Source organism: Uranotaenia lowii, chromosome 1, assembly GCF_029784155.1.
Source record: "Uranotaenia lowii strain MFRU-FL chromosome 1, ASM2978415v1, whole genome shotgun sequence".
Classification (NCBI taxonomy): Eukaryota; Metazoa; Arthropoda; class Insecta; order Diptera; family Culicidae; genus Uranotaenia; species Uranotaenia lowii.
The window spans coordinates 135,184,458-135,198,480 of NC_073691.1; the positions used below are offsets into that span (position 1 = coordinate 135,184,458).

Consider the following 14,023-nt stretch of genomic DNA (forward strand, 5'->3'; position numbering starts at 1 on the left):
GTCAAGTTGTAGCTCTATTATTCAGTTGAATTTATCGAGTTGAATTCGCTGTTAGATTCCCTGGCAGAAAACGCTCATCGTGCCCTGATTAATGGGGCTTATACTGCCCCAGGGGGTTCTCATTATGCCCCTACTGTGACTGGTTTTCAGCTTTCCGCAAAAAATTTTTAATTGCATTTTTAAACGTTTTTATCTACTTTTTCAAGTTTCATCAATAAGGCAATAGACTTTTTGAGTATCTGAACACGAAACAATGATGTAATTCACATATTATAGCTGTTCTCTATGGTTAAATAAGCGTTTTCCAGGCTGCCATTATTCCCTTATCTCCCCTAAATTTTTATAAGAAATGTTATAAAATATAGCCCTCTAATTTATGCAAATCATGATCCATCTTTCAATTTTAATTGTTGTTCAACCTTAACACATTCAGGGCCGCGATGTTGTTTTCTTTTGGAACGCGAAGGAATCTAAACCAAGAAATACCGAAATTCAGCATTGTATGTATATATCAGAATTAACTGGAGCAAAAGTTACAAATTTGGTATCCTTGAGTAACCGAAAGTGTTGTAGAGTTTCATGATTAATTTTATTTCACTCGAGTTTGTTCCAAACTGCCTTAGCAATTGATAAACAAGCATTTGTAAATACTATGATGGTGTTTTGTATACTTTATGATAAAAAAAACTCGTTAAAACCATCAAAATAGAGACTGATCATTGTTACCCCAAAGCATCGAATTCTAAACAAAGACGAAATCGATTTTAATTCCAAATGTTAAATCTTATGTTTGTGTCTGCAACCATGTTTCACGTTCAGAGGAGTCCAGTACTGGTTCTAAAAATATTAAACAAGCCACATTCCCTTCAACAGAACAAAATAATCGAAAAATATTGAAAAAAATGGTCAATCTTACCACGGATCACAATACTTATAACTAGCGATGAAAAAATTTGTTGCAAGAAAACGCATGACAGCTTTGATTTTGTTTCTTCATAAATCTATCCAATAAATATTGAGCCTGTATGAGGGACTGACAGTAATTTTAACTTTAAGTCATCCAAAATATTTCTGAATCGAGAAATTAGATAAGGTTGATTAACAGAAAAGCAAATTTTTGGATCCGAGTGAGTTTATTGTTTTTTTATTATCCAAAATGTATGTCCAACCGTAAAATGTAAGTCATAAGTATGTTATGTTGTCATGTTGTAATACTGTACGTGCAGCTGCTCACCTGGCATCAATGTCAGCTACTAAAGTTATACTTTCCATCTAGGGGAAAGGTTTCCTAAATGGGCCTATCGGGTTAAATGACCCTACGGCTGTTTGATGAAATGGCTGACTAGACAGCTTATCTGACCAATGCATTTTGAGGGTAATACGCTTAGAACTTAAGGCAAGAAAGAATTTTATGAATTTATAAACTCAAAAAAATTAAAAAAATCATACAAGGTTTTGATACATTTTGATGTAATATTTCGACTTTTAAAATTATACGTAAAGAAGCTTAAAACAAAAACTAGGATGGTTTTTGTTTCTTCCTCAAATGAACATAAGAAATTAAACATATTTCAGCTTTTGTGGAGGTTTAATAATGATTATGTAGTGGAATAATAGAGTGTTTTTGTATGCCCCCATCATGTTTGTAAAATGCCTCCATCCTAAAATAACAGGTTAAATAGAATAAATAAATGATTATTATCATTGAACCTTCATATCTAAGCTCTGAATAACATCTTAAGAGAGAATTGAAGATTTAAAATCAGATTTGATAAGGTTTTTCATATGGATGAACTGCCTCCATAGTATGGCAACCCTAACTTTTGTTTTATTCCATAAAATTATAATATACATAGATTTTTACAAAACTTCAGCTTTATCGTACGGAAATTATTACTTTCTAGCAGTTTCAATGAAATTATACGGAAATATTGCCCAAAAAACAGAAATTTTGTTCAAAACATAAATAGGCGCATTTAGCCCGCACGGTTTGAGATTCGGCATTTTAGACAACACTTATAATAAAATCATTATCTTGGAAACAGAAGAAAATTTTAACATAAAAATTACTCCAATGTATAGAAAACAGATGCCCACACACGTGTATATAGTTTTTGTACACATATTCGATGTGATATTTGATTAAATCAGTATTCTGCTTAATAGGCGCATATAGCCCGCTCCTCCCCTACCCGTTGTCGTCACCGGTCGTCAATACGGAAAGTGAAAAAAATCTATGGAACCAACGAAAAGTTCCAGCCGGAGCCATTTCTCGATCCTGTAATGGTCCACCACCATACCACCCCTGGTCATTTGGGGCGACTGAAGAGGTCGTTTGAAGAGGAAAGAAAACTCAAACGACCTGGGGAGACGTAAAGGCGACAACGACGACGACGCGGACGATGGCAACAGACTGATTCACTCACGGAAAACAAGCCGGAAAAAAAGGTTTGCGCCATCCACGTGTTTTGTTGAGGAATACTAACAGTGAGTGGCTTTGTGGCGGGATTTTATGTTGCTATCCATGTGCTGTTAGTTTCCGAAAAGCTTTTCGCGACTTTTCTTTTGCGCGGCTTGAAACGACGCTTGTTTTGTTGATATCGCTTTCTCGCTCTTTCGAAGTTTGTTTTGAGAGGCGTCGCACATTGGCTGCCGGGTTTAGGTTCGCGTTTCTTAAGCTCTATCTCAGGTTCGTTTCCGACGACGAAGACGGGAGCGCAAATCTTTCTAGGGGCACCGCGTGGTACTCTAACGAATTGTGTGCGGCGCGCGCGCTAAAAAAATAACCGCTGCTGATTCAACGGAGACGACTTGAACCCGCGGAAAAAAGAAAAACTAACCATCGTCTCATATAAATATGACGTTGTTTTTTGAACTCAGCATCAGTGATCTTGCGACTGTTATCCGGTGTGCTGCCTAGAGCCTGGGATTTTAAATAGAAAAGGGGTTTTAGCTTGGCTCCTCAAAGAGTGACAGTGTGTGACACCCTCAAAAGCAAAGGACATTCCAAGAACTCTAAACAAAATCATACAAACATGATTCCAGTGTTGCGATCTGTGTGTGCCGTAGTGCTGCTAAGTGCGATGGTCCTCGGGGCCACGGAAGATTACCAAAGCCAAGGATTACGTGCCATCGTGAGGGTTTACGACGAATGTTCCAAGGCTGAGACCGGGTTCTCGCCATGTCTCAAGAAGCGCGCCATCACCTTCATTGATCGATTGAGCCGGGTAGATTCACTGGCCCTCGGGGACATGAAGGTTGTCCGGAACGAACGGTCTGCTGCCGCTGAAGTCGCAAGCAAACCACTGACAGAAGCCGAGCTGGAACAGACCTTGCCACGAGGATTGGAAGCACGGGATGAAGCTCTGACCAACATGCTGTTGGACAAAGTTTCCAGCCTGTTCAGCAGTCGGACGATCCAGATCAGTCTGCCCCGGATGTCTAGCGAAGAGCTTGGCCGTGGGCTGGAAGAAGGTGCGTTTTTGGGCATGGGATGGTGGGAAGTTTTGGGACTTGAGGAACTTTTGCAGTTTGGGAATTCTGTGCTCTGTGTATGAGGGAAAAACTTTGGAAAAAATATCCTCCATCGGGAAATTGCAACAGAAGTGAATCTTTCAATAGAAGAATGAAATAGTTCAACTTGAATGTGAAAACTTATTCGCAATGTGAAGTGATATCTTATCGTTTCAAACCGAATCAGCGATATAAAATACTTTACAAAATTTTAATGTTTGATCACAACTGACGCATATTTCACTTTTGACTCCACTCAAGAAACGCAAACAGTTTGTGATAAAAGACCAATGATTTGACTTTCCGAGCATTAAAAATCAGTTGAATGGTGTAGAATGAAAATGGTGATTATTTTTACCGAACTTAAAAGATTCTACACACTTATTTATGTTAAACATAATCAAATACAACCAACAATGTATTTGAAAAATGTCTTTTGATTTACCAATGAAGTTAAATGGATGAAAAATTATAAAGCGTTTTTTCAAAAATCCGTCAGCATCAAAGTTTAGTGTTCCAAATGTTGAATTTGGCCATATTTTGAGTATTTTGAGCCTTCATATAAACTTAAACATTTAGATTCTGTCCAAACTTATTCATCAGTATGATTAATTATGCTTCGATTAAAATTTCTGCTTTCCCAAAAAAGTCAAAATGATACATAGATACAAACATTATTTCAACCTTTGATGAAACTCAAGCCACCCTTTTGATTTTCGACCTGTTATCAAATGCTGATCGAAATCGGTCCGAGGCGAGTACGGAGAAGTGTCCCTAAATGCGCTTACAGACGGAACGCGTTTTAGAGAAAACATGCTCTGAACACATGGCATGAACAAGTTTGAAAGAAAAACACAAACATTTGACATTGAACATAAAACATCATGTATATGGAATTTCGAAACAAAAATGTTTGGAATTATCATTAGATTATAATTAGAAATTCAGTTGAAAATCAGAAATTCAACAAATTGAAGCTTTTACCAAAGTTTCAAAGATTAGATATTGAACAAAAAGACAGGTTTTGAATACCGGTAAGCAAGTAAAATGCCTCCATTAAGAAAAAATAGGTCTACCATTTATAATTTATGCATTTTATCTTTGAAACCATGAATCTTAGCTCTAATCACAATCTAACAGTGATATGGCTCAGTTGGCAAGTCGATTGCCTCCTGAGCTGATGTACACGAATTCGAGCTCAAGAGTAGGGGAGCATGAGGATACTTTATGCCCTTTTCTGATTTTCATCATATCTTTTTGGGCAAAATTAGAAACTCGCCGTCTTTTGCATTTTCTGACAGCGTGTAATTTCAAGTTCATATGTTCCAAAAGTTAGAACGATATATGAGCTCGTAGATGAGCTAGAAGCATTTTTGTGAGACTAAAAAAAGTGATATTTTTTAAGTTACAGGAGACTTGATCTTTTACTAAAGGAGACTTGATCTTTTATAGAGGGTGCTCTAACCCTAGGCAATAAAAGGTCCGTTGACTATTTCTTGCCATATTAGTTCTCATTTCACAGTTTGTAAGTATTAGACAAAGAGAATTATAAAAGTTTGTATTCACCGACACTAGGGTGGCATACTGTTGGGCGCAATATTCTAGTTTTTAGATAAATACAATATTTTTAGCCCTTTTTAACAGATAATTACTCGATAAACATTAGTTATTGGTCAGATATTAGTAATTTCATGTTAACCAATGATCGCGATCCATTCTTTTTAGATTCTAGGGATCAATTATATCCATTACATACATTTTGGAAAACTTCTTCTTAAAAAAATTAGAGTATACTATTACTTTGAAAATATGCCATTATGAACTTCATAGTATACTCTAACAATTGACATATTGGAAAAGATATTTTGATCATATTTTTTTCCTGGAGAAACATTTTAAAGAGATAAATGAAGATCTTTAAATCACATTTTGTAAAATTTTTCAAATAAAGTTCAATAACTCGAAAATTAAAATTTTCAAAATTTGATCAGATAACAGCATTGTTGTTTTATTCTGTTTGGCACATTTTTCTAGAACATTTGATATTTGTAAGACATTCCTGTTTCGAGATATAGCGAAGGAATCAAGTAACCCCAGGGATCAAATATCCTCATTCTCCCCTAAATATTGAACATAGTTGTGCCGGGTTAGTTTTTTCAATAAATGTCCGGCAACTGCAACGTCAATATAAAGTCGCGAATGCCATATTTAGATGGTTAAACGACTATAATGGAATAAAAAAAAATCTAACAGTGAAAATAGAAAAGCTTAATACTTGTACTTGTAATTCTTGGTAATATTTGATAAAAAACAGTTGAATGAAATTTCACCATCAAATGGTATCCCTAACTATGTTTTATGCAAAAGACCGTGTGATATCTTAAATTTTTATCAACAATTCAGCTTTGACGTATGTTTCTCATCAATTCCTGCCACTTTTTGCATGTAGAACTGACATATTGTCCAAAGCATAAACATAGACATTAAGCCAGCCTGGTCTCGGAAATCGGTCATTTTGACAACTTTTATCATGAAATCATTTTATTAAAAACTATATAAGATTCAAAATATAAAAATTGCTTCATGTATAAAAATCATATTTCTGCTCATGTGAATATAGCTTTCAGACACCTGGAATATTGGAGAAAATAAGTATTTTTTTTTAGTATGCACATTTAAGAACTCTTCATCCCCCGTGGAGGGTAAAGGAACTGAAAAAGGACGAATTCCTAGTTGGATTTCATTATTTTTTTTAACACCATACCACAAAGATAAGTAAATTTTCTTAACTTGAAATTTATTCTTTCAATTTTATTATTTCAATGATCAAAGCTTAGTTTGAAGAAAGTATGCAATTTAATTACGCCTGTGAAATTATCACTGTCAGTCGGATCTTCAAATGACTTGTATTCTACACATTATGAGATTTGACTATTATGATGTGTAGTTTGCATCTGCCATACGAATCTAAGTCGTAAAATTGAAAATTTCATTGGAAACATTGTGAAGATCGTATTGCTCATAAAGATTATATTTTGAAACTGTATTCCTGTAGGCAATAAGATTGAAGTTCTTAATTCAAACTTCGAATTATTAAATCTCACATGTAGAAATAAAATAAAATTCCTAACCACTTTCTTGTAATATGATTTCAGTATAGTAACTTTACGAGCATTTGAATTACTGATTTGCGTTGATGACACACAGACACGTCATATGCTTTACGTGATACGAGTTTTTCTATTTTGAATGTTCATCCAAGTTTGAACCTATAATCGTTTTGTTTTGTTCTAAACAGAATTTGTCGATTTCAAATCTTTAAAATGCAGAATTCAAGTTACTAGAAATGAATATAGCAGAAATAAATATTGGTATGGATTAAAGTTCCCAATTCAAATAAAGACCCCGATTCAAAATAACTCAGAACAAAAAAAAAACCTCGGAAAATCAAATCCAAATCCAAAATACAAAGTTGTATATTGAAAATTAAAGACATGTCCGATAGAATGGATTCAGAATATGATTGTGATTGATGATTCGATCTTAAAATTTATGAAAAAATAGTCAAAAACTGCATAATCTTTTTTATGTCCAAACGTGATATTGTTGAACGCTTGCGTTCTGAGTCCGGCATATGAAATTCTTATTATAACTTTTAATGATAAATTCAATCAAAATTATATTTTGAATCAATTTTATGAGCTGTCTAAAATGTTTAGAACCGAACTGAAAATTTTAGATGATTACAATAAAGTAATAGAGTATTTACTAATAGATAGATAACACAGAAGAGCAGCATCATTGGTTGCTCTGTTTTGATAACTAATTAAAGATGATTTTGGCACTCTCAACTTGAATCTTTTGTGGGATTTTGTTTTTTTTAGCTTGGACTAGGGTAACCATACCTTGCAACGCAAAAAGCGTCCAATGAGCTTATTTTCCAAAAAAAATAAAGGATCATTTAAAATGTTGTGCATAATGAGTACTTTTACGGTAATTTTGGCTATGTTTCGGTCTAGGGACTCAATCAAACAACTTAGCTTTTGAAATGCCCGACGTTTCGACCATTGTTGGTGGACTTTCTCAAGGGAATTACAGAACAATGGACAGATAATTCCATTAAGAAAGTCCACCCAAACTGGTCAAAACGTCGGGCATTTCAAAAGCTAAGTTGTTTGATTGAATCCCTGGTCCGAAAAATAGTCAAAATTACTATAAAATATCAATCACGGTCGGCTTGTGACATAGCTTAGATGGCAAGTCAGTTGATGCTGAGCCGATGTCCGTGAGCTCGAGCTCAAGAGTAAACATCGATCACAGTTGTATCGGTTAATTTTTTCAATGACTGTCCGCCAACTGCATCGTTGATATATGTCGCGTATGACATAAAGATGTTAACACGAAATCGAAACACACACATTAATCATGGTCGAGGACATAAATTTAAAATGTGTACTATAAGGTAGAAATTTGCATACTCAAAGGCGCTTATTGGCTCAACAATTTAGTACGGCGTCTAGAAGCTAATAATAAAAATTCGATTTTAAAAAATTAATGTACCTATTTAATTTTCATCGACTGTAAGGTATCAACAATCCAAAGGCACGCTTATTTTTATGAGATAAAGCCGATTTCAGTTTGAAATAATCAGAAAGGTAGAAAAAAATTGATTGTAGTACCCGAATGGGTTGATTGTCTTTGAAATTATTTGAACGAATTAAAAGAAAGACTGTTATATTTTAGTCAATATCGTTCGGTCCTGACCAACTTCAAGTAGCCAATTTAAAAGAAATGAAATGTACAACAGGAAAAATGTTTTTAACAAAAAAAAAGAGTATATTTCATTGAATTTCATGAAAAGAAAAGTACACCCATTTTTTGATAGAAGAAGAGTACATGTACTCTTAAAAGAGTACGTATGGTATTCCTTGCTTAAATGGCATTAGCAAGTTTAAGTATAGGGACCTGAATCAGTTTTGAGTAATGAACATAAAAAAAGGAACTGATTTCGAATTTAATTATTTCCATTTGCTTCTGTTCAATCAAGTAACAAGTATTGCCTATATATTCTACTTCCAAAGTTCGTCACAACGCTATTATTAAATTAAATTTTTATTATTTTTTTTGAAAATTGAATGAATGATTCAGAGATGATGAGAATGAATGAGTGAGAATTTGATATTGAAGATTTCTATTTATAAATGAACTTTGTTGAAGGTTGAACACTTTTTTAGGAAAAATATTTCAATTGAAGTTGAGTGCAGATTACTGTATTTTACAGAAAAGGAAAAACAAAACAGAATTTCATCCCCATTTTTCTCAGAAGTCATGAATACTCACTATCTTCGAGATAGTATATCATTGATTTAAAATCTTTATTTGAAAAATCTTTAAAGTATTTCCTAAATTATTGAAATAAAGTGCACTAAATTATCAAATAACTAACCGTTTCCAAAAGTTTTTTTTTTTTCAAAAACATGAGCTGATAAAAAATTCCATAATTGGATTCAACCCCCAAAATCAGTTCTCCAATTTTGGGCACCTAGGAAAAATGTGAATTTTGCTTGCAACCGGATCTCATAAAAAATATGTCAAGATAAGATTTTTCTTAATTTTAGTTTCGAAAAGCTATGGGAGGATTAAAAGTTGCAATGCCATGAAGAAATAATTTTCAATGTAAATATATCAGTTTCAGATAAGTTTTGTATTACAACAGGAACTTTCACAAAAAAAAGAGAAGTAAATTAAGGGTGATGCAAGTGGTTTTCAATATTTAGCAAGCGTTCATGGTTGAATTTAGACTGGTTCAGTCAATTCAGTAGGTACCGAAAAATGGGGGAACTTTGATCAATATAAACATTTTGCAGATAATCATCATTAACTAAGTCTGAAGTTTAAATACCATTAAACTGTTTTCTACGTTTGAAAGCCTATAAATTGAGTTTTATATAGGCTAAATTTGGTTTGTAGTTGGAGATTTTTTTATATTACTTTAAATGAAGTTTAAATGTTTTATAATTTTTGTTTTTTCGAAGACTCTCAAACACCTCTCCTGATAAAATGATAGCATTAAGAAGCAAATGGGATGTTTTATATGAAAGTTTCACTTTTTTTTTCTTTGTAAAGGTATAGCTTTAGAGTTATTTTCATGTTCATTATATGCTAATTTTTGGATATTAAAAAAAAAAAACGGGCAATTTCTTTGAGAAAGTCTGTATAGAACCTGTATAGCCTATCAAATGGTTAAATTTGAAGAAAAAAAGAACATAGGGACAGTGGAAGGACCTAGGGAAATGCATGAGGGTTAAATTTCGTTTGTTTTAAGGTAAAAAATATTTAAACATGTTTATAATTTTTGCCCCTAAATGTATGCAGCAACATTGTTCATCTTTTGATTATATTAGTTTTTGGAAGAAAATGTTTGAAATGCTATGCACTTTGTGCTGAATGTCAAAAAATTTAAAGATAAGGGAATAAATTTACAAAAACATTCGGTTTTTTTGATTGCTCTGGGTTCCAATTTTCAGTACTTCGTTGGATATAATTTATGATCCTTTTAACATTTTTTGTCAAATTTTAGAACCCATTAAGGCGCATCCATAGATAATAATTTTATATATATGTTTTGTCAAAATGGTTTAAGGAATACCTAGGGTTTTTCAAGTTACACAAAAAGTAAATATTTTACATATGTAATTGTGTAATTTGAATTCAAGGTTGTGAATCAACGCTCTCGGGAGTACAAATTGTTTCGACTGGAGTTTTAGTTTCGTTTTGTTTCCCGTTCGATCAAATGTGCAATTTATGTTGTTGATTTAACACATTTCTAAATACACTTTTTAAACTCGAGTTTTAACACAAACGTAAAATATCTTAATTGGAAATATTTAGATAAAATCCTTAACATCATTTCCATAATAGACTTTGAATTGATTTCAAAATAAGTTGTCGTTTTTCAACATTCACTTTATCAAATATGTTTTTACTTCACTAATTTTTTCCAAACTAATGAATTCGACATTTTTCATCCATGTCTCACCAAATCTACAGATCATGAAAAATATTTATTATGGGATTCAGGTTATTGAGCAACTCCGAAGTTAATTTTCGAATTATTTTAATCTGACCCATCAGTATTTTGAGTATGATTGTCAAGCTTAAAAGCTTGAAGGGCCAGATTCACCTGTGTAGATTAAGGTTCCCAGAATTTTTTCAGCACGTATCCTGCCAGACAATCCGGGAATTTTCTTTATAAATTCGGCAAAATCCGGGTATTTCATTTCTAAATTGACGATCAAAAATCCGGGTAATATCCAGATAAATTTGGTCAAAACCCAGAAATTATTCAACAAAAATCAAGATAAAAAAATTAAATAAATATTTTTTTCATCAAAATTTATAAACAGATTTTAAATCGTATTTTAGCATAGTAATTCAATTCTGTATTTTTTAAAAGAAAAATCACCAACAATTCTACTTAAAAAGAGAGTTTTATCATTGATTTTTTTCCTTCTTTGCTCTCGTTTCCTTTTTTTTACGAATAGGTCGTGGCAAGATGAAGAAGATGATGAGCATGATGATGATGGGCTTCATGATGAAGATGGCCGCCATGGTTCCGGTGGCGATTGCCGGTCTGTACCTGTTAGCCGGAAAGGCGCTGATCGTGTCCAAGATCGCACTGCTGCTGGCCGGAATCATCGGTCTGAAGAAGCTGGTTTCGAGCAAACAGGGCGGCGGCGGCGGGGGCGGCTGGTCCAGCGGAGGTTCCGGACATGGCGGCGGTTGGGATCGACGATCGGCCGATGTGGCCGCAGCAGCTGCCCAGAACCTGGCCTACAACGCCTATGCCAAGAACCAGGCGTAGAACGACGAACAGATTGGGCGTTTCCTGACCCATCGAAAGCTGTGCCACAGCTTCTAGAATGTCCAATGTCACGAAAGTGTGCGGAAGAGTTAAATTATTTATTTATTTATTTATTTAAATTATTGTGAGACCAACTGGAACGTAATTCAACTCTTCACTTTCGTTTAGCTCAGACAAATTTTTTGCGTGTTTAAGATTTTGCAGTCGTATGCCTAATTAATTCAAAGAGCAACTCTTTCTTTTTCTATTATGTATTATTCCATGAATAACCCCTTTGAACCTTCCCATCATCTTTCCTCGTTACGTAACAAGCCGTGAGTTCTTTCAACTTTCGACAAGTTGTATCACGGTATAATTTTCGCATTTTCCACTGATTTCCACAGCCTGTCTGTTTCATTAAAATCCTACAATTCATTGTCTCGTAGTTCCTTCCCCTTGAATTTTTCCCTAGCATCTAGCTCTCTTCAAAGTCTTTAAACCTTTGTATGTCTTTCTCAAAGCAATTTAGATTTCCCACCTTCTTTTTTTCCCACGTAATAACGGCCGGATCTATTCGTTGATGATTGTTGCTGACTATGCGCTCTACTACCGATGTTTTCCAACACATTTCCACTGTACCACCATCTTGAATCTACATACAATATCATCAACGTTTTCGCTTTCATTTGAAACACCTTCTATCGTTTCAGCCCGTGAGTAGCTCACTCCGTTTTCCACCTTCCATTTCATTTCCAACATTTCCATTTTTCTTTCTATTTTTTTTCTACTATCTCCTCTTCCGTAACGGTGGCAAATTATTCTGACAAGCTGACCGTGATCTTCCATTTCCTTTTCAATCATCCTCATGCCCCATCTCTTCGTTCTCTACTTTGAATTTTCAACTCACTTAATTTGTTCTGAGACTAGTTTCTAATCTTTTCTAATCTAATTTTTTGCTGGCGGTTCGGTCGCTTTCGAAAACTTTTTTTCCTCCTTCAAATGTATGTTGAGTCAGCAACCTGTTAATGTTATGTTGTTGTTGTTCATGCTGCTGTTGCTGCTCACAGATTCTTTACAAATTTCCTTCGTCTATCAAGCGAAAGCTTTCCGTATTGCCAGTTCAAAAGATCAACCCCAGTCAACTTCGGTCCTCATAGGACCCCCCTAAACTTACTGACCTCCCTTAAACTTAATCTTGTAAAACTATGCGCTAAGTGGTATACTTTATGAAATCCAAGCTCCCTAGTTTAATCATCCTAAATTCCTCGTCCTCCTCTTTCCAACTAACCAATATGCTAGTACTAGATCTGTTCTATGCTCTCATGGCACACAGCTGAAATAGTATGTTAAATTAACGCATTGTTACATGTTTGTTAAAGCCGTTGGATTAGGAAGGAAACAAGATTCTTCCTTCCAAGAAAACAAAAACTTGTTAATTCCCTGTTGCTAATGTATTAAGTTATAATGTAAACGAATTAAAAGAGCGATAAAATTGCATTGTACGCACTCTAAGTATGACAAAAAAAGCCACGAAATGATGTTGTAAAAAAACTAATCGTTAATGAAAAAATAAACCATCAATTTCAGCCGTTCCGCGGACTTCCGTACCAAATGCAGGCGCGATGAGCCCGCGGCGGCGAAATCAGTATTCCGAAACCGAAAACCGGCAGACCTCAATTGCGCTTCTTTGTGAACTATCCGAACGAAAAGAAAACTACAACTTTTCCCCCCACTTTCCTCGACTTTTCCCGTGTGCATTATTTTGACGCTTTTTGACCATTTTAATTGACCGCTCGCGCCTAAGGTGGAGGCACCTTTTCTTTTCTTCCGCTGCATTACAAAAAAACCCTTTGGTGATAGGTAACATCTTAAAATCTGGCTTCGTAACTATTCGCCTTTTTTCCTAAATCAATCAAAGCCTCTTTCACATCATTTTTAAAATTAACTTGTCCCACTGCCATTGTTAATGATCCTCCACCGTTCGATAGATAAATGTAGGTAAGCACATGAAAATTCACAAGTGTGGCTCAACCCATGTTGAGCATTTCCTCCAGTAGGCAGCACGTTTGGCCATCGAAAACATCTTCCACAAGGGGGCTCTCAATGGGTTGACATAAATCCCCCAATCATTTCTGCGAATGAGGCCGAACAGCCCCAATCGGCCAATTACCCACGTTATGGTGCCATTTGGGGCGCCATCCACTGTTAATTTTAATTTTTTTTCATTGCCCCACACCGATAGCGCGCAGCTTCCATCGATAATAACCATATTGCGCATCAGAGAAAATCTTTCGGTTGCTGAAGATTTGGGATATATGTATGTATATCTATATGCTACAATTAGTTTCGGTTCCGACCAACATGTGTTATTACGGCTAGGGAGAAATTTATCACTGCATGTCGATCGGAGAACGGATTTCTTTAAATGATTAACTTTGATTCGATGCACTACTTGAGCTAGTTATTTGAACGGTCGGTGATTTCTTCCAATTTGCGCAAGATGGTACCAATAACTACATTTGATAATTACAAAACTTTCCTCTCTGGAAAATTGACGAGGGCCAATAACCCACCTATCATTCATTGATCTGAACAAATAAAATGTATTTAAAAAATTTCGACTGCTTGAATTTGGCAAAGATATGAGTGGTTTCTTTCCACAAATCA

The 14,023-nt window shown here is 34.8% G+C and overlaps 1 protein-coding gene across 1 annotated transcript; it reads left to right on the plus strand.

Annotated features, from left to right (window-relative positions):
- Window positions 1–2,861: 2,861 nt before the first annotated feature.
- Window positions 2,862–13,033, plus strand: LOC129740306 (uncharacterized). Its single transcript, XM_055731946.1, has 2 exons — window positions 2,862–3,474; window positions 11,058–13,033. The coding sequence occupies exons 1-2, from the start codon at window positions 3,036–3,038 to the stop codon at window positions 11,375–11,377; spliced, it is 759 nt and encodes a 252-aa protein (XP_055587921.1). The 5' UTR covers window positions 2,862–3,035; the 3' UTR covers window positions 11,378–13,033.
- Window positions 13,034–14,023: the final 990 nt, after the last annotated feature.

Coding starts and splice junctions, on each gene's coding strand:
- LOC129740306 (XM_055731946.1), top strand. CDS start 3,036: ATGATTCCAGTGTTGCGATCTGTGTGTGCCGTAGTGCTGCTAAGTGCG. Junction 3,475..11,057: donor TGGCCGTGGGCTGGAAGAAG/GTGCGTTTTTGG, acceptor TTTTACGAATAG/GTCGTGGCAAGATGAAGAAG.